General features: G+C 46.5%; 1 protein-coding gene across 1 annotated transcript; it reads right to left on the bottom strand.

The window, feature by feature from the left end:
• Positions 1–1,111: 1,111 nt before the first annotated feature.
• On the bottom strand, positions 1,112–3,863 carry LOC308576303 (uncharacterized protein). The gene is made up of 8 exons (XM_081175502.1): positions 3,478–3,863; positions 3,213–3,329; positions 2,994–3,073; positions 2,764–2,872; positions 2,587–2,670; positions 2,248–2,352; positions 1,886–1,937; positions 1,112–1,783 (listed from the first exon to the last, which is right to left on the bottom strand). Exons 2-8 carry the CDS (start codon positions 3,246–3,248, stop codon positions 1,752–1,754), a joined length of 498 nt encoding a protein of 165 aa, XP_081031628.1. The 5' UTR covers positions 3,249–3,329; positions 3,478–3,863; the 3' UTR covers positions 1,112–1,751.
• Between the last annotated feature and the right edge of the window lie 15,136 nt (positions 3,864–18,999).

The following is an 18,999-nucleotide window of genomic DNA, read 5'->3' on the forward strand; positions in this document are numbered from 1 at the left end:
GCTGAGAAGAAGCCTCTTCTCTTACTTGCAGAAGCAGTAGGCAATCTGGGTTGGCATGGATCGCAGTCCATCTGTCCTGGTCAGCAAAGTCTGCACTTCGTGACAGAACCACGCGTTCTGGGCGTAAATTGAAACGCCACCCTTTGCCATAGGGCTGATATCCCACAAACCGCAGTCTCTGCGCTCTAGCGCCCCCTTTCTGGCACTGAGCTTTGGGGATATTTACATGTGCCCAAGAACCCCAGTTATGGAGCATTGTCCACTCTGGTTCTTTCCCAAACAACACACGATAAGGAATATCTTTTATAGAGCTAGACTAGGTTCTATTAATCAAAAGGTTTGTTGTAAGGAAAGCCTCACCCCACAGCCTATGGTTGTTACCCAATCCTGCATCCACTAGCAGGCAATCCTTTACTGACTGTATCACAGCCCCACGTCTTTCACACAGACCATTTTCAGCAGGGCTATAAGGGTTAGTCAAACGGTGAGTGATCCCCTTACGTCGCAACCATGCTCCAAATTGTTTGTTCAGAATCAGCTGGCTTCCCCAGGGTCTTAAAGTCCTCCCGACTGTTGCAGATAATCCTGCTGCTACCAGAGTCCAGCAACCATGTTCCTCGAGGTATCTTCCTCTCCTCTCGAGAAAATGCAGACACAAGATGAGCAGAACGCGTGTTCTTCTTCCCTGAAGAGAACCCCTTCTGCTTACATTTCTGCATCAATTGCTGTCTCTGCTCCATGTCGTCTCCTGGAGGTCTTGCCCTGCATTGACATTGGAGATGCCCGGCTTGGCTGCATCTATAGCATCTCCTCACCGCCATGCCCAAGTCCCAAACTTGGCGTTGCCCCATTGGCAGATTCTGCTGCTGGCCCCCTCGGCTGTAACTCCTCCGCTCTTGGAGTTCAGCCTGTCTGTCTGACCTTCTTTCTGCTTCTTCGGTCAATCTTCCAACCACATACTCAAGGGTCAGATCTCGGGGACGCATACTCTCTATGCTGTTAATCACAGGCAACCAGCTTTCAGGCAAACTTGAAAGGATAATGTAGGTTTGATCAGTTTCATCCTAACGCTTACCTCTCTGTTTCAGTGTTTGAAGATGAGTTGCCAAACTCTCACCTTCTTTCATAACAGTCCTGAACAGCCTTTTGGTCAGAGAAATTATAGTTCCAGCAGTTTCTCTGACATGCATTGCCCTTAATAAATTCCAGCACTCAAATGCTGTGCTGGCATTTGCTACATGCAATAACTGAGAGTTGCTCAAACACAGCATAATTTGGGCACGAGCCCTTTCATCCAGCCGTCTTTTCTCAGTAGAGTCCCGTCTCAAAACCTCAGTTTCAACACAGTCCCATAGTCCATCTCTCCTTAACAACTGCTGCATTTTTATTGACCAACTCAGCCAGTTGCTTTCTGAGAGAAGTTCAAAAGGGATGCCTCCCCCAATATTTACAACTTGGGAAGACTGGAAATCTGCCATCTCTGCTGGTGCTTGCTGAGCCCCTTCTGTGGGGTCTCCAGCAATCTCTCCTGACTCTCTCTTTAGAGTCCGACTGGACAGTCCTGGCTGGCACTCACCGGCTTCTAGCTGCTGCCTCTGTTGACCCTCAGGTCCCGCCTGGCTCTGCAACTGGTGTAGCCACTCTGTGAGTCGCCTACTGTGGTCCTCTAGCAGTTCAAACTGTTCCAGTAGCCGACGCTGAGTGCTTTCCTGATCCTCAGATCCTGGCCGCTCCAGTGTCGCTGCAGACAGTTACGGCTCTAAATCCTCAATGATGATGTCATCTGGATGGAAGAGAATGAGAAGAGAATGCAAATGAAAATGAAAATGAGATTTCCCCACAGGCCTTTAGTCAAAGGGCACTGTCTCCAAGGTGTGGGGCTTACCTTCTTTTGGCTTCCGGCGGAAGCACGCCAGTTCCGGCCGAACGACTGTCATCTGCAGGGGAAAGAAAAATCGGGGTCAGATGGGAAGCAAGAGAGCACAGAAGCAGCGCCAAGCCAGGAAGGACAGGTCTCCCTCTGTCTTGGGCCCAGTCCCTTCTTCCAGAGGACCTCCCTGGGCCCTGCAGCCTCCTGGGCAGAGGTGGAAGGGCAGCAGCAGGAAAGGGGGCAGTAAAAGCCTCTGGCCTCATCCTGACCCCCAGGGACACCCCCCGCAAATTCTGCACTAAAGATCACTTGGGGATGTGATCTTGGGGGGGATGGAAGTAACCAAAGAAATGAATAGAAGAAGGCAAGGTACTTACTCTGAGTTTGGGATATTTCCTGGCAATGGCCAGCAGCAAAGAGATGCTGCTGGCCGCAAGTTGTTGTGCCTCCCCACTTTCCCCCAGGGCGTATCCTCTGAGGTCCTGCAGGAGGAAAGAGCATTTCAGAGTCAGGGGCCGGTCTTGGCCAAAGCGGCCCCCACTGCCCCCACCACGGAGTGCCTGGTACTTCTGCACCATGAGGGGTTGCCAGCTTTGGTCTTGGACCAAATTGGGGGCCAAACAGGCTCTGTGCCCCAGAAATGGGGCAGTCCATTGGGTAGGGAACGGGGGGGGACACAACCCTAAAATCACCCCGGATGCCATAGGGACACTTACACTAAGAAGTTGGAGGAGGGTGCCAGGGTTGGGTGCTTCCATTAGAAGACTGCCCAGCAGAAGCCGGTAGTGCCTCTTCAGTTCCTGCGGGAAAAGAGAGAAGAGAGTTGGATTCTGCAAGGGTGTGATGAAGAGGAAGAAAGAGCCTGTGAAGGGAAGTCAAAACAAAGGACATACTTCTCTCTTCTCCTCCTCCTCCTCCTCCTTGGCCCCACACAACACAGCCTCCAACATCCTGTGCAGGATGGCACTAATCATGTCAGAGGTGAATCTGGGCCTCATCGTGCTGCAGAAATGAAAGGGAGAGGGTTAGAGTCTCGCTTGCCCCTTTCTCCCTCCCGCCTGCTCTTTCCCCCTGGAGTTCTCCCCCCCCCCACAACCCCATCCACGCCAAAGACCCCACTCACCTTAGCTGGAGGAGGGCCTCCAAGGCAAGGGCCAAGGTCAGGGGGCAATCCCTGAAGTGCTCCAAGGGCCCCAAGATGTCCTGGAAGAGAACAGAGGAGGAAAATCAGCTCCGACCCCGAACACCAGGCTTGGCTTTGCAGGGGAATGGCAACCCCATGGCCTAAGCCGGCAGGGTCCTCCTCCCCACAGATGCACAACCCCTTTCCCCCACCACTCACCAGAATTTTATGGGCTGTCTCCTCCTTGGAGCACATCAGGGATCGGCGCCCCCTGAGCTCGGCTGCCTGGCAGCTGTTGATGACCCCCAGGATGTAGAGCTGTTCATCCTCTAGCAGCTGAAATGCAAAAGTCAGGCTGTCAGTTCCTCGTGAGGGGAGGGCTTCTCCGCATCTGAGAGTGCAGAGTGGGGGCAAAGAGCCCGGGGGACAGCGGGGGGCAGGTCTGAGGGATCCAGTCCCTGCTCTTGTTTTCTCCAATACTCACCTCTGGGGCTGGGATACTGAACCGCAGCAGCACTGCAAACAGAAGGACAGGGGAAGAGGTGAGTCCTCTTTTGCATCCTTGGACTAGTCGCCCCCCATGCCCATCCCTGCCCTCCTCTGTCCAAAAAAGGAGGGCCACTGGCTTACCTGGCGCCACGGGCTGCTCTGTGTCTGGCTGGGGGGCCACCCTGTGGCAGCGCCTGAAGAGGCGCCTTAAGCACCTGATCCTAGAAGAGATGAGCGGAAAGAGTGACTCAGATGCTGGCAGCCCCAATTCTTGGGGGGTGTTTGGGGGTGAGGAGGGGAGTCTGGAGAATACAGTGAACCACTGGCGAATTGGCAGAACAGAAATACGTATGTGGAGCCTAATTGATCCTTGCCAGCCCACTCTGACCAATTCCTTCCATCTCTCTGCAGTTCAGTGACCTGAAGGGGCATCACCAGAGCCTGAAAGAGGCAGCCCAAAGCATGAAGGGCTGGCAGAGAGAGAAAGGAGGTCCCAAGTGCTCTGGGTTCAAGAGCTACCGCCATGTCAGGGCCCAGAGAGCCTGGCCCCCTCATTCATGCAGTCAAGCAGTGTATAAATTTCATGAAGCATTGTTACCAGAATTTTTGGAAAGGGTGGCGGGGGTTTCGCCCTCCAGCAGGCACCATACCCCACTCCGACTGTACCCCAGATCGACACCTTCACGTCTGCAAATGTCCCCACAAAAGACATCCTGACACAGTCCTTTCCTTTTTCTATTCCAAAGGCTGCCATAAATAAGGGTAGAACATTTGCCCTAATGAAGGCTGAGCCTTTTGCTCACAAGGCGCTCAACCAATCCGCTCAGACTATCCAAATATCCAATAGCAACCAATGAGCGCCACGAAACAGTGCCCTCCAGCACAAAGCACTGACAACAACAACAACAGAACAAAGCACACAGGCACTGCAGCTGCCAACCAGCCGTGGCCTCTGCTCTACAAGTAGGAATTCCCACTGGGAAAAGGGGAAAGTCAGAACCAGCCATGAAAACCATTCTTGGTCCATTGAAACTAGTCTTTCAAGTTTCAGTCTAGGCTCTTGAACTACCAACCCAACTGTACGCTTGTGAAACATGGACCACTTATAAATGCCATCTCCAACGCCTTGAAAGATTCCATCAATGGTGTCTCCGAAAAATGTGACACACCACTTGGGAAGGCAGGCGAACTAACACCAGTGTCCTGGAAGAAGCAAAGATCACCAGTGTTGAAGCAATGATTCTTCAACACCAACTTCGTTGGACTGGTCATGTGGTGCGGATGCCTGATGATTGTCTTCCAAAGCAACGACTCTATTCCAAACTTAAAAATGGAAGGTGTAATGCTGGTGGCCAACAAAAGAGGTTTAAAGACTATCTCAAGGCCAATCTAAAAACATGTTGTATAAACAAAACATGATACAAAAAAGAATAAGAGAGGCTAAAATCAAGCATTTACAAGAAGAAATAGGCAAACAAGAAAAATTATTAGCGAAAACACCAAAAAAGAGATTGCAAACCAAACCATTAAAATATTACAAACACAGCTCTCAACACCCTTAAATGATGAAACAGAAAGAAATTTAAAATGGATGAACAAAAATCATTTGAATTTGGAAACAGACCAGGTAAATTACTTGCGTGGCAGATAAAGAAAAGACAAAGAGAAAGACAAATAAAGTAGTATATGAAGGAAAAACAGTGGTGGCAGAAGAAGGAATAAATAAATGCTTTGTAAAATACTTCACCAATCTATATAAAAAAGGTGCAGAAACTCAACAACAAATTATAAAATATCTTCAAGGAAAACAAATCCCAAAAATAGGTGAAACCAAACGGAAGCAGCTAAACGCACCAGTAACAACAATGGAGATACAACAAGCCATTTCCAATCTTAAACTGGGGAAGGCTCCAGGTGCAGATGGACTATCCGCGATACACTACCAAAGGTTAGAAGATGCTATAACAATGCCTTTTAAAAAATTAATGAACGAGATCATGCAAGAAGGAAAAATACCAAAGTCATGGCAAGAAGCCAATATTGTATTAATTCACAAACAAAGCACAGCTAGAGAATTAGTTAACAATTACAGACCAATATCATTATTAAATAATGATTATAAATTGTTCGCGGGGATATTAGCAAATAGGCTGAAATCGGTCCTAAAGGATGTAATAGACCAAGACCAAGTAGGATTCCTCCCAAATAGGCATATAATGGCAAATAGGAGAATAGTATTTGATCTAATTGAATATTTGGAAATGAGACCCAACAAAAAAGCGGCGTTTATGTTAACAGATGCCGAGAAGGCTTTCGATAACCTATCAAGATCGTTCCTTCAGGAAGTAGCAGAAGCAGTAGGACTGCTGAAAACTACTGCAGAGCAATAAACACAATATATGAAAACCAGCAGGGATGTTTAATAAGAAATGGTGAAAAGACGGATCCTTGAAATCTAGAGAAAGGTACCAGGCAAGGATGCCCGCTTTCACCGTTCCTTTTTATACTAACTTTGGAAATCCTGATTTTAGAAATAAAGAAAGAAAAAGAGATAAAGCGAATTACATGAGGCAAGGATGTTTTCAGAAGTAGAGCTTTTGCGTACAATATTATATTAGCACCTGAGGAGCCAGGAAACAGTCTCATGAAAGCACTGAGGATAATGAATGAGTTCGGGAAAGTAGCAGGCTTCAAGATAAATGTGTCAAAAACAAAACTTATGGCAAAAAACATACAGGAATTAGAAAAGAGCGAACTACAGGAGAAATTGGGTTTGGAAATTGTTACAAAAGCAAAATATTTTGGTATAGAATTGACGATGAAAAATATTAATCTATTTGGAAACAATTATGAAAAAGCCTGGAAGGAAAATAGAAGAGATCTAGAAACCAGGAGCAGATTAAAGCTGACGTTACTGGGGAGAATATCTATAATTAAGATGAATGTTTTACCCAAAAAGATATATTTGTTCCAAACAATACCAATAATAATGAAAGAAAATTGTTTTGATGAGTGGAGAAAAGATCTAACAAAATTCATATGGCAAACCAAAAAAACCAGGCATAAGGTATAAACTATTAACAGCTAAAAGGGAGAGAGGAGGACTGGCATTACGAAATCTAAAATTATATTATGAAGCAGAATGTCTGGTGTGGTTAAAAGAATGGATTATATTGGAAAACACTAGTATTTTAAATCTAGAAAGTTTTGACAATAGGTATGGATGGCAGACCTACCTAGCATACGAGAAGGTTAAGGTACATAATGGCTTCAAAAAGCATATACTCAGAAATTCATTGTTTTAAGTTTAGAATAAACTTTAAAGTCTTAAAGTTTAGGAATAAACAGCTATTAGAGCCACAAATCCCTTTATGGATCTCTCCATTAGAAGCCCATGCAGTTAAAAAACACAATATGAATCCGAACTGGGCAACATATAGACAAATACTGGAAGAAGACCAAGGAAAGTTAAAATTAAAAACATACAAAGAATTAAAACAATATGGGATGGATAATTGGCAATATATACAATTAAAAAGTGTGTTTAAGCCAGATCAAAGGTTTTGCCAAAGAACAATTGCTATTTAGCACCATTATATTTCGAAACAATAGGAAATTATTATCAAAAATTTATACTATTATTGGACTATGATTTGATGAAGAGGTAAAAGAAATAATGGTCAAATGGGCACAAGATATCGGCCATACTATATATTTAGAACAATGGGAGAAAATCTGTCGTGAAGATATTCGCTTTGTCCACCAACCCGAACAGATAAGCTTCGGGATTTTTTTTATCAAGGGTTTGTTTAGCATTTTCTTAAGTTCCTGATGTATTATTCCACAAAACTTCTTTATTTCCTTGCAACCCCACCACATATGAATTATCATTCCAGGTTCTTTGTTACATTTCCAACAAAGGTTGGATTTGAATTTATAAATTTTGGCGAGTTTAACTGATGTTAAATACCACCTGTAAAACATTTTAACCAAATTTTCCTTTATCGTATAGCAGGTGGTAAAGCGAATATCCTCGCGACAGAGTTTCTCCCATTGTTCTAAATATATAGTATGGCCGATATCTTGTGCCCATTTGACCATTGTTTCTTTTACCTCTTCATCCATAGCGATTGTTCTTTGGCAAAACCTTTTCTTTGATCTGCCTTAAAACACTCTTTTCTGCTCAGAAGGAAGATGGCGACCAGAGGAGGCACTTGGGACATGGCTAGGGGCAGCCATCATCCCTGAAGCATGAGACCACGTACACAGCAACCCTTCTGCCGGGGTGATCATCACTGCCCTCCTGGTCTCTGAGTGCCAGACAGGTAGCCATCTCAAGGACCAGAGTGGATCCAACCTATCGTACATGGATTGGGGACTTGGCCAGTACAATAGGGGGTACTCAACTTGGCTGGGAAACAGGACCATGTATATATTTTTCTTTGTTTCACTGAATGGGTGTAAGGTGGAGGTCAAGGGAGGGACAGGGACAAACCTGATACTCAGGTGTCCGCCAGAAAAACCTCCCAGTTTGTGACACCCCCCCCCCGTAGATGAAGAGAAAGGGGTGCTACTTACAGTCTGCCCATGTCCACAAAAACCCTAACTATACAGACTATGCACAGGTGTGCACCAAAAAACAAAACAAAAAAATTAAAACAAAGAACAAAAAATAAATTAAAATAAATAAAAGTGTTAAAATAAAAGAATAAAAGAAAATCAAAATAAATCAAATCAAATAAAAGTAATAAATGAAATCAAAATCAAAATAAGAAAACAAAAAAGAACAAATCACTCCTCCTCTAACTGCCACCACCAACTGCTGCTACCACCTCTCTCCGTTCTCCTCACTAACCCACAATGGCCGCCTGCAAGTCAGTGGCTTTTAAAGGAGAAGCAAGAGATGTCACAAAGGAGGGTGGGTCCTTGTCACCGTGGCAACCACCCCCCCCCAGGACCTGGCCCCACCTGACCCTTCCTGAGTGGTGATGCTCCTCTGTCAGAACTCGGAGGCACCTGCTGTTCCGCCTGCAGAATGCTCTGATCCCAAACTCTCTAGCCCTACGACTGGCTCTGCCACGATAAATCCATTTGTTTCTAAGGTGCTTGGTGGCTCTCTTTTTCTACGTTTGCTGCGCGGGGGGCTTAAGAATATCACTACCCTTCTGCACTCTGTGAATTAAGCAGGGCATGGATTTGAAAGCATTTGTAACTTCTGCCACATAATTTTCAGGTGGAACTCAAATCGGGAGAGAAAAGGGCAAATGCAGCCTGCTCTTTCCATGTGGGGGGCACATTTCGTGGTGCATGCAAGTTTAATGGTGGGCCATAACATTAAAGGCAGGCATGTTGCGGACCTGTCCGGCCTAAGTGGGGAAAGGAACCATCAAATTCGCTCATAAAACCTCTCTGGCATGGGAGCACATGAATTCCAGAGCCATGGGCACATGAATGCTCCACAGTCTGTTGTTTTTCTGCGGAATTCACATTTGGAAATATGCCCAGTCGCAAAGAGCACATACCTGCTTCTTTCCAAAGGAGTGCTAAAATCAATTAACAAGTCCCCAAAGAGGCAGGCCTGTTCCAGTCCCCACCTCAGATAGTCTCAAAGGGCGAGGAAGCCAGTGCAAATTTACCTGCAATTTCAGCAGAAGTTGTGTCTCAAGAGTGCAGCAGCTAACTTTTGGCTGACCAAAATTTTGGCACCTTGGCTGAATGTCCTGGAACATGCACAGAAATCCTTGACCTCCAAGAGGGAAATGTAGCATTTCAAAGACCGCAGGGCAAATGTGCTCCTGAGCATATGCAGAATCCTTTTCCTCTGGTGAGGTGCGGGGAACCTTTGGCCACCCCAGCTCTTGCTAGACTGCAAGTAGACTCCTGTTAACTCCAGCAAGCAGGAGTTCAGCAACATCTGGAGGGCCAGAGGTTCCCCACACCTGAGCTGGACTGTGCAGGTATCTGTGGATTCTGGAGTCCCAGAATTCGCCTTAGGTATATATTTTTTATGTTAGTGACTTCACCTGCCTGATGCTGCATTGGGGGTGACCTAGGATGAGATGGCTGGCAGGAACTCATGCTATGGCCTGGCTGACTTGCTTGCACAGTAAACGGGAGACGAGTACTCAGTGTGTAATCTGATCACAGTGAAGAACGGTCACAAATTCCCCAAATCTCTTGCTAAGCAGCAAAACTCTGTATTGCTGCGTCTGCCTGCTGGCATTCGCAGCAGAAAGCCATTCGTACTTCTGCCTCTGTTCTGGTCTCTGAATGGAAGCATGGTTCGTATCCCACTACTGACACCAGTTTCTGTTGACCGTTAGCTGTGGATTCCAGAGTTTTGCAGGAATGGCTAACTTAGCAGCATTTTAAGCAGCTCTTGTAAAGTTGGAAAGGACCACAAGGGTCATCTAGTCCAACCCTCTGAAATGCAGAAATCCTTTTGCCCAACATGGCACGGCTTCCACCCTAGGATTAAGAGTCTCATGCTCTACAAACTGAGGCGTATGTTCTGGTATAAAATAAAAATAAATTCAGCTGCTCTTAAGAAAGACCCTCAGCTGTGGATTGTTGGTTGACACTGCAGGGGTGTGTAAGAGAGTACAGATCCTCCAAGCGTCATTCTGGTTTCTGATTTGATCCCGGAAAGTCCCACTTTTCCTTAAGATGCCCCTATTTTCATTGGAGAAATGTTGGAGGATGTGCTATGATGTCCCTGTTTTCATCAGAGAAACATTGTGAGGGCATGGAGTCGTGCGATCCTGGAGCCAAGAAGATCAAGTAACTATGCAACCTTTAGAAGGCAGCTGAAGACAGCCCTGTATAGGGAAGTGCGTAATGTTTTCTTATGTTTTTATGTATGTTGGAAGCCGCTCAGAGTGGCTCTGGCAGCCTTAGTCAGATGGGTGGGGTATAAATAAAATAATAATAATTCAAAACGACCTTGACAGTTTAGAGAACTGGGCAAAAACAAACAAGATGAATTTTAACAGGGAGAAATGTAAAGTATTGCACTTGGGCAAAAAAAATGAGAGGCACAAATACAAGATGGGTGACACCTGGCTTGAGAGCAGTACATGTGAAAAGGATCTAGGAGTCTTGGTTGACCACAAACTTGACATGAGCCAACAGTGTGACGCGGCACCTAAAAAAGCCAATGCAATTCTGGGCTGCATTAATAGGAGTATAGCATCTAGATCAAGGGAAGTAATAGTGCCACTGTATTCTGCTCTGGTCAAACCTCACCTGGAGTACTGTGTCCAGTTCTGGGCACCACAGTTCAAGAAGGACACTGACAAACTGGAACGTGTCCAGAGGAGGGCAACCAAAATGGTCAAAGGCCTGGAAACGATGCCTTATGAGGAACGGCTAAGGGAGCTGGGCATGTTTAGCCTGGAGAAGAGGAGGTTAAGGGGTGATATGATAGCCATGTTCAAATATATAAAAGGATGTCACATAGAGGAGGGAGAAAGGTTGTTTTCTGCTGCTCCAGAGAAGCGGACACGGAGCAATGGATCCAAACTACAAGAAAGAAGATCCCACCTAAACATTAGGAAGAACTTCCTGACAGTAAGAGCTGTTTGACAGTGGAATTTGCTGCCAAGGAGTGTGGTGGAGTCTCCTACTTTGGAGGTTTTTAAGCAGAGGCTTGACAACTATATGCCAGGAGTGTGCTGATGGTGTTTCCTGCTTGGCAGGGGGTTGGACTCGATGGCCCTTGTGGTCTCTTCCAACTCTATGATTCTATGATTCTATGATTATCATTATATTATATCATTAATATTATACTATTTTTATCATCCAATATTGTTGTTGTTTAGTCGTTTAGTCGTGCCCAACTCTTCGTGACCCCATGGACCAGAACACACCAGGCACTCCTGTCTTCCACTGCCTCCCACAGTTTGGTCAGACTCATGTTTGTAGCTTCGAGAACACTGTCCAACCATCTTGTCCTCTGTCGTCCCCTTCTCCTTGTGCCCTCCATCGTTCCCAGCATCAGGATCTTTTCCAGGGAGTCTTCTCTTCTCATGAGCTGGCCAAAGTATTGGAGCCTCAGCTTCACGATCTGTCCTTCCAATGAGCACTCAGGGCTGATTTCCTTCAGAATGGATAGGTTTGATCTTCTTGCAGTCCATGGGACTCTCAAGAGTCTCCTCCAGCACCATAATTCAAAAGCATCAATTCTTCAGCGATCAGCCTTCTTGATGGTCCAGCTCTCACTTCCATACATCACTACTGGGAAAATCATGGCTTTAACTATATGGACCTTTGTTGGTAAGGTGATGTCTCTGCTTTTTAAGATGCTGTCTAGGTTTGCCATCGCCTTTCTCCCAAGGAGCAGGCGTCTTTTAATTTCATGACTGCTGTCACCATCTGCAGTGATCCATCCAATATTATTATTGTTCTAAGAATTTTAAGGTCTTACATATATAAAATGTTCAAAAATGTACCAAGCACCCCCCCCCATATATATATACATGTCTGAAGCCCACAGAAAAAGTCCTGAAAGCATTTTGTCCCTTCCAAATTTACCTCAAATATTGTCTCCCCATTGTCTTTTTGCTCTCAAATCCTGTCTTAAGGGCACATTTAAGATTTCCGAAATTAAGTAGTTATCATCACAAAAGAATGGCCAGGCTCTCCAGGCAAACCCTTGCAGGGGTTTCCTGCTAGCCCAGGGGTCTGCAACCCGCGGCTCCGGAGCCGCATGTGGCTCTTTTCCACCTTTGCCGTGGCTCTGGGGCGGATACTAGCGAGGGGAGGAGGTGCATTGTGCGCCCCGACACTCCCTACTGTGGCGGGCGCTGTACTGGCTGTGACGTCGCATGGGGCGGTGCGTGCGTGAGTCACGCACGGTCCCGACGTCACCTTCCCGCCCGCCCGCCCGCTACATTGTAAGGGGCATGTACGCTGGTCACTGTATTGAAAGGGGACATGTACGCTGGTCACTGTTTTGAAGGGGAGTGAAGAACACACAAACAAAAAAAGGTAACTTGTTAATTTAACATTATTTCTATGAGGAGGAGTAATTCTGAGGGGTCAAACAAAGAAATAATAAAAAAGTGACAAAAAAGTTATTTTTATGACGAGTTTTGCGGCTCCCAGTTGTTTTTTCTTCGGAAATGGGTCCAAGTGGCTCTTTTAGTCTTAAAGGTTGCAGACCCCTGTGCTAGCCCCTTCTCTGATGTATGAGGTATTGGGGGTGGTCTTGGGTTACACCCCTTCTGTGATATATGTATGGGGGTGGTCTTGAGCACCAGGGCGGGGAATTTCAAAAGTTAATACGTATAGGAGTTTGCCCACCATTGTTCTGGGTCCCTCTCCCCCTTTGTTTGTGTGTGGGGGGGGCACCCTGTTGCAACAGCTTTAAGAAAGATCAGGCTTAGGAGCTGCTTTGCTTCTCAACATTCCCTGCTTGGCCTCTGTTATTTTCTCCTACCGATAGAGAACCTACCAAAGGACTCTACTCAGGGAGAAGAGTTCTGAGATTCCCGGCAAACTTCTCAGGCCTCCTGCATCGCAGCGAGGCTGCCCCAGAGGTCAGATTGTACGTCAGCTTCGGTCTGCAGAAATGTGTGGGGTTGAACTGTACACATTTCTCACTGGTTTTATTCAGCTTTGGCCAAGGGAAAGTACTTTTACAGAAGACGACAATGACGACACACACACGCCCTCCCCTCCAGCTCCGGGCTCCTCCCCTTCGCGAAGCCGGCGCGCTGCTGCGCTCGGCCCCGTTCCGCCCCTCCGCGGCTGCCGTAGTCGGGCGCCGCCGCTGCCGCTGTCCCGTCCCTTCCCTTGGCTCCCACGTGGTTGCCGGGCAGGAGCAGCTGCGGTGGCGGCGGCGGCGGAGTAAGTGGCCGGAGCGGCTCTTGGCGGAGGGCAGGCGCGGGGAGCGAGGGGATCCCTTGGTGGAGGAAGGAAGGAGAGGGAGAGGGACCCCGGCTGCGCCCCGCTCGTATGCCCTTCCTAGCCTGGCTGCGGTCCCCCATTAAAATTCTAAAGTGATCTTAGACATGGGTGTATCATGCCAATAGCTTATCAGCAATTGCCTCTTAATATGGGCGCACCTCTGGTTTAAATGATGTCAATCGGATAGCAGCTTTTTGGGTACTCTGGATGCAGCCTGTGTGTTTGTGTGTCGTCATTGTCGTCTTCTGTAAAAGTACTTTCCCTTGGCCAAAGCTGAATAAAACCAGTGAGAAATGTGTACAGTTCAACCCCACACATTTCTGCAGACCGAAGCTGACGTACAATCTGACCTCTGGGGCAGCTTCGCTGCGATGGAGGAGGCCTGAGAAGTTTGCCGGGAATCTCAGAACGGGAGCCTGCTTGGCTTGAAAACCTAAGCAGACGTTTCCCCTTCAGAAGTGTGGGAAGAAATCTGGAGTAAAGGAGGGGCTTGTCTAAGGTTACCAGATTTCCCCCCCAATGAATCCAGGGACACTTTTCAACTTCAGTAGGAGTGATAGGATTTTGTATGGGGACTGATTTGTAAATCTGGGGACTGTCCCGGGAAACGGGGACACCTGGTAACCTTAGGCTTGTCGTTTTCGTGCGCTGCATCCCAGCAAAGAGTATTCCGTGGCAGACCAGTACTGGCAGCGGAGGCTTCATATAGAAGGAGTGCCAGTTGCCATAGGTAGGTCTCCTTCCCTTGAATTTGTCTGGCCCCCTTTCAAAGGGCATCTACATGAGCGGCCATTGCCACCACCTCTTCTTTTCCAGAGAATGCGACCCAATTGCCTTCTCAATCCGGCCTGCGGACGGTCCGGGAATCAGTGTGTTTTTACATAAGTAGAATGCGTGCTTTTATTTAAAATGCATCTCTGGGTTATTTGTGGGGCATAGGAATTCATTCCAGCCCCCCCACAAAATACAGTCTGGCCCACCACATGGTCTGAGGGACGGTGGACCGGCCCATGGCTGACAAAGGTTGCTGACCCCTGAACTATCCTACTGTACAAAAGTAAATTTTGCAATCATTGCTTTACCCACGATTGCCCCGGCATGTGGCGGCTTGTGCAGAAGGGAAGGCACCCCTCAGGCTCAAAGAGGTACCCCAGCCCTGGTTCACAAAACAGGAAATGAGAGGGCATACTATGCATTTAAAGCATATCTCCCTCACCCACCTGCTTTCTGGGAACTGTGGCTTACCCAGAGCTACAGTTCCAGCACCCTTAAGCAAACTACAGCTCCTGGGATTCTTGGAGGTACCCATGGCAGGCTTTGCAATCTCCCCTAAAAGCTTCCTCCTCCTGCAGTTCCACATGTCGGTTTGGAGGTGCAGGCAGCCCTCTGCTGCTCAGTCCTAGCACTTTGGGGAAAGAAGATCAGATTCTTGCAGGGGCAAAAGAAGCTCCATCTGCACCAGTCTCAAAAACGGCCTCTTTTTTCACTTGCTCCTTCAGTTTTTTCAGACAAACCATAGGATGTTTATACTGATCGGATTACATGCCGATTACATATGAAATCCGCCTTTCTACTAGCTGGCACAGTGAAGGTTTCACAACCAATTAGAATAGGTGGCGATTTCCTTGGCCATATGGCTTTTGGGTTATCCAATTTCCCCCCCTGTCTCTTAACTGCAGTTCTTTGCTGTTTCCTATGCCCCTTCCAGCTAATCTCTGCCCTGCTTTCTTTTCTGCCTCGTTTCTTTTATGTTGCTGCCGCCAATCATTTCTGGGTGCAACTTTCCTATCTGAGGGCAATTTACTTGGAAGAAAGCATTTTTGCACTTTGTGGGGAATGCTTCTGTGTTGGAGTGCCTGAAACTAAGGAACACAGGCTAGAATATCCTTTATTATTCACTTGTAGGATCGCTGATCAGCGAAGCGCATTGTTAGCGGCATTCAGAGGTGAAGTTTAGCTGGAGTGCAGTAGCAATCTAACGATGCCCTGAAACCACAGGCATTTTCCTGATTTCGAAAATGTGCATTTTCAGCTGTGGTGCAGGTGTGCCTAAATTGACTGTGGACATTTCCTCCCACTTGTGGTGAGCCAGGGAGGCTCAGCAACGCAACTGCTTGTCTCCAGTGGAGGCAAGCTCCTCTCTCACGGAGAGCCATCCCTCCAGACGATGAGAGTCTGAGTCCAACCCTGGCAGGCATGTCCAAAGTCTGTTTTGGGGCCTAATCTGGCCCACCGGTCGGTTGAATCCAGCCCCTGTAGCAGTTTATTTTGTGGGGTAAAATCCTAAAAAAAACCCTCAACTTCAACCCTAAAAAAAGCTCAACAACTTTGGGGTAAAATCTACCACAGCACTGACTGGTGGTGAGCAAAGAGGACCTGTAGCCAATCTAAGGTTCAGGAAAAACCAGCTGCACCAATATAACATGAGGGACACCTGGTTTGCTCGTAGGGAAACCTAGGGATCTTAGTGGACCACAAGCTTAAGATGAGTAAACCTGAGAGTGATGCAGCAGCAAAAAATGCTAATTCTATTTCAGGCTGTAACAACAAAGGTGTCCCAATGAATGGAAGACAATAAGACAATGAAATTCAAGACAGTAACAATTTATTGTGCATTTATTCGTAATCCACTAAAAATATTTACAGTGGTGCCCCGCAAGACGAATGCCTCGCAAGACGGAAAACTCGCTAGACGAAAGAGTTTTCCGTTTTGGAGGTGTTTCGCAAAACGAATCTCATATGGGCTTGCTTCGCAAGACGAAAATGTATTGCGAGTTCCTGCGGGTTTTTTCCCCTCCCCCCTTTTTCTAAGCCGCTAAGCCGCTTATCAGCTGATCCGATAAGCCGATAAGCCTTTAATAGCACTAATAGCGCTAATCCACTAATCCGTCAATGGGCTTGCTTCGCAAGATGAAAAAACCGCTAGACGAAGAGAATCACAGAACGGATTCTTTTCGTCTTGCGAGGCACCACTGTATTTTTGTTCCATTCTCTTCCAGTTCTTTTTCTTCTTGACACGTGGATTTACACAGGGAGTAGATCATATATCCCAAGGAATGGAAAAACCTAAAATTCCGTGAGATCTTTTGAGGCAAAATAATGTTAATAATTTTCGGATCTCTCTCTGCCCCCTGCCCTGTCCTGTCTTTTGCAAAACAAAGGTGTCAGCCCTGTGCCCAGACAGCAAGACCCTCCCCCCTCAGCCTCCCTGAGGTGGTCCAGAGGAAAGAAGAGCAAGGCATAAGGCACCAGCTGGGCTGCTGGAGTTGCCAGGAGGAGGCCTACAAATTGCCACCCAACCATCTTAGGGACTCCACTCTGCATCTGTGTAGGGTTTACTCGGGAGCCTTGTCTTCCCCTGAAGCCATCCGATGGGATCCCTGTCAGTGATTGTAAAAAAAAGGAAAGGGTTCTGACCTCCCTTTGTCTCCTCAGACCCTTGTCGGCATAAAAGAGTCCACAAGAATATCCTTGCAGAGTGCTTTCTGCTTTTATTCTTAAAAGTCTTTGTGCAAAAGCGACTGGCCAACTGTACACACCTCAACACTACCAGCTTTCACTAACCAACCAACCAACCCAACACCAAACTAACATTTCTCTCTCTATATACAACCTGGTGCAGACTGCTGACTCATGCTGACCCAGCTTTTTTAAGCATTAAAGAAACAGCGGCCATTTTAGCCGTGACACCCCTTCTGTTTCTTAAATGCGAAAAACCCCAACAGGTCAAATACATACATACATACATACAGTACACTATATACATAAACCTAGTTTTGTCATCAATTAATTATGGCATGTTGCTGGCAAAGGCTTGGTAAACAAATCAGCAATGTTATCCTGTGATTGACAATACTCCAGTTTGATTACCCCATTCTGTACACAATCTTTAACATTTGCATGACGGATAGCAATATGTTTTGATGCGGATTTCATTATTTCCAAGCCCGCTAACACAATGCACGATTGGCTATCTTCATACACTTGGATAGGCAAATCTACTTTACAATCTAGATCTTTTAGTATCTGTATAAACCACATGATTTCATTGCATGCTAGCGACAGGCTCCCATATTCTGCCTCACAGGATGAGGTCGCAACAAATCCTTGTTTCTTTGACCTCCATCCAATTATGGAATTGGCAAACATCATAACCATTCCACTTGTAGATTTTCTAGTAGCTACACAGCTTCCCCAGTCCGCATCAACAAATACTTCTAGTTTTCTGTCTTGTGTACTAGATATCTTCAAACATACATTTAATGTCCCCTTTAGCTATCCGATAAGCCTTCTCAAAGCACACCAATTGGCAGTACTGGGTTTAGATACACGTTGGCTCAGAACATTTGTAGCACATGCAACGTCTGGCCTTGACCACTGGCTTAAATACAGCAGTGATCCTATTTTTGAGTGATACAACTCAGGCTGATCAAATTCATCCTCACACACTGTCTTTGGGAAATCTGGTGTCATGGGAGTCTGAACTGGCTTGCAGTTTTCCATGCCAAACTGCTCTATCAAACGAAGAATTTTCTCTTTCTGGCTCAATAGGAAGCTTCCTAACTTACTTCTACTCCCAAGTAATTGCTTACAGGCCCTAAGGCTTTAAGCTTAAACTTCTTTCCAGTTGACTTGTGAGCTTCTGGATCTCATCTGTGGAACGCCCTGCTACAAGCAAATCATCAACAAAGACTAAGAGCATTAGATATTTGTTGCCTGTCGCCTTGGTGTACAGGCATGGATCAGCCACACTCCTTTTAAAACCAAGTTTTACAAGGGCTTCATTTAAACACTGGTTCCAACACCTTCCACTTTGTTTGAGACCGTAAACAGCCTTTTTTAAAGGCCAGACTGCACCATTCTCTCTTCAAACCCAGGGGGTTGTCTCATTAACACTTCATGGTCTAAATTTGCATGCAGATATGCAGCATCAGCATCAGAATGGTGCACTGCTAATTGTCTTGCAGCAGCAATAGAGAGCATTAAACGAAAAGTTTCACTCTTTACAGTTGGAGAAAACACTTCATCATAACTCTCCCCTTTAATCTGAGTGAACCCTCTGGCTACTAATCTGGCTCAAAAACGTGGTTCCCCAGATGCAAGGGTTTTTCTTTTATAAACCCACTTGCATGACACCACTCCGCCACCAGGTGGCGGCATTATGACCTCAAACACTTTGTTACGTTTAAAAGAGTCCATTTCTTCTTTCATAGCTTGTTCCCACAAAGCACGTTCCCCAGGGGATAAGTCTAAGACTTCATCATAACTTTGTGGTTCCACACAACTCACACTGCATACTTTCATTCCTCCTAGGGTCAAACACTGAGGAGGTACACCTTTGTTTGAACGCTGGGAGTGCCTAGGCACAACTACTTCTTCTTCTTCCTTCCTTATCTCTGGCCCTTCTTCCTCTTCCTCTAGAGAAGTATTATCTATTGCCACATCTTTTGGGGAAATCTGTGCCTCCTCCTCATCCTGCTCCTGTGTTGCCAATGGCTGAGAAGAAGCCTCTTCTCTTACTTGCAGAAGCAGTAGGCAATCTGGGTTGGCATGGATCGCAGTCCATCTGTCCTGGTCAGCAAAGTCTGCACTTCGTGACAGAACCACG

Source organism: Podarcis bocagei (genome assembly GCF_964188305.1).
Source record: "Podarcis bocagei genome assembly, chromosome: 16".
Classification (NCBI taxonomy): Eukaryota; Metazoa; Chordata; class Lepidosauria; order Squamata; family Lacertidae; genus Podarcis; species Podarcis bocagei.

Excerpts from the sequence above, each read along its gene's own strand:
- LOC308576303 (XM_081175502.1), bottom strand. The coding sequence starts at position 3,248 with ATGTGCTCCAAGGAGGAGACAGCCCATAAAATTCTG. Across the intron at positions 3,074-3,212 it reads AGACAGCCCATAAAATTCTG|GACATCTTGGGGCCCTTGGA; the intron begins GTGAGTGGTGGG and ends GTTCTCTTCCAG. Across the intron at positions 1,784-1,885 it reads CCGCCGGAAGCCAAAAGAAG|ATGACATCATCATTGAGGAT; the intron begins GTAAGCCCCACA and ends TCTTCCATCCAG.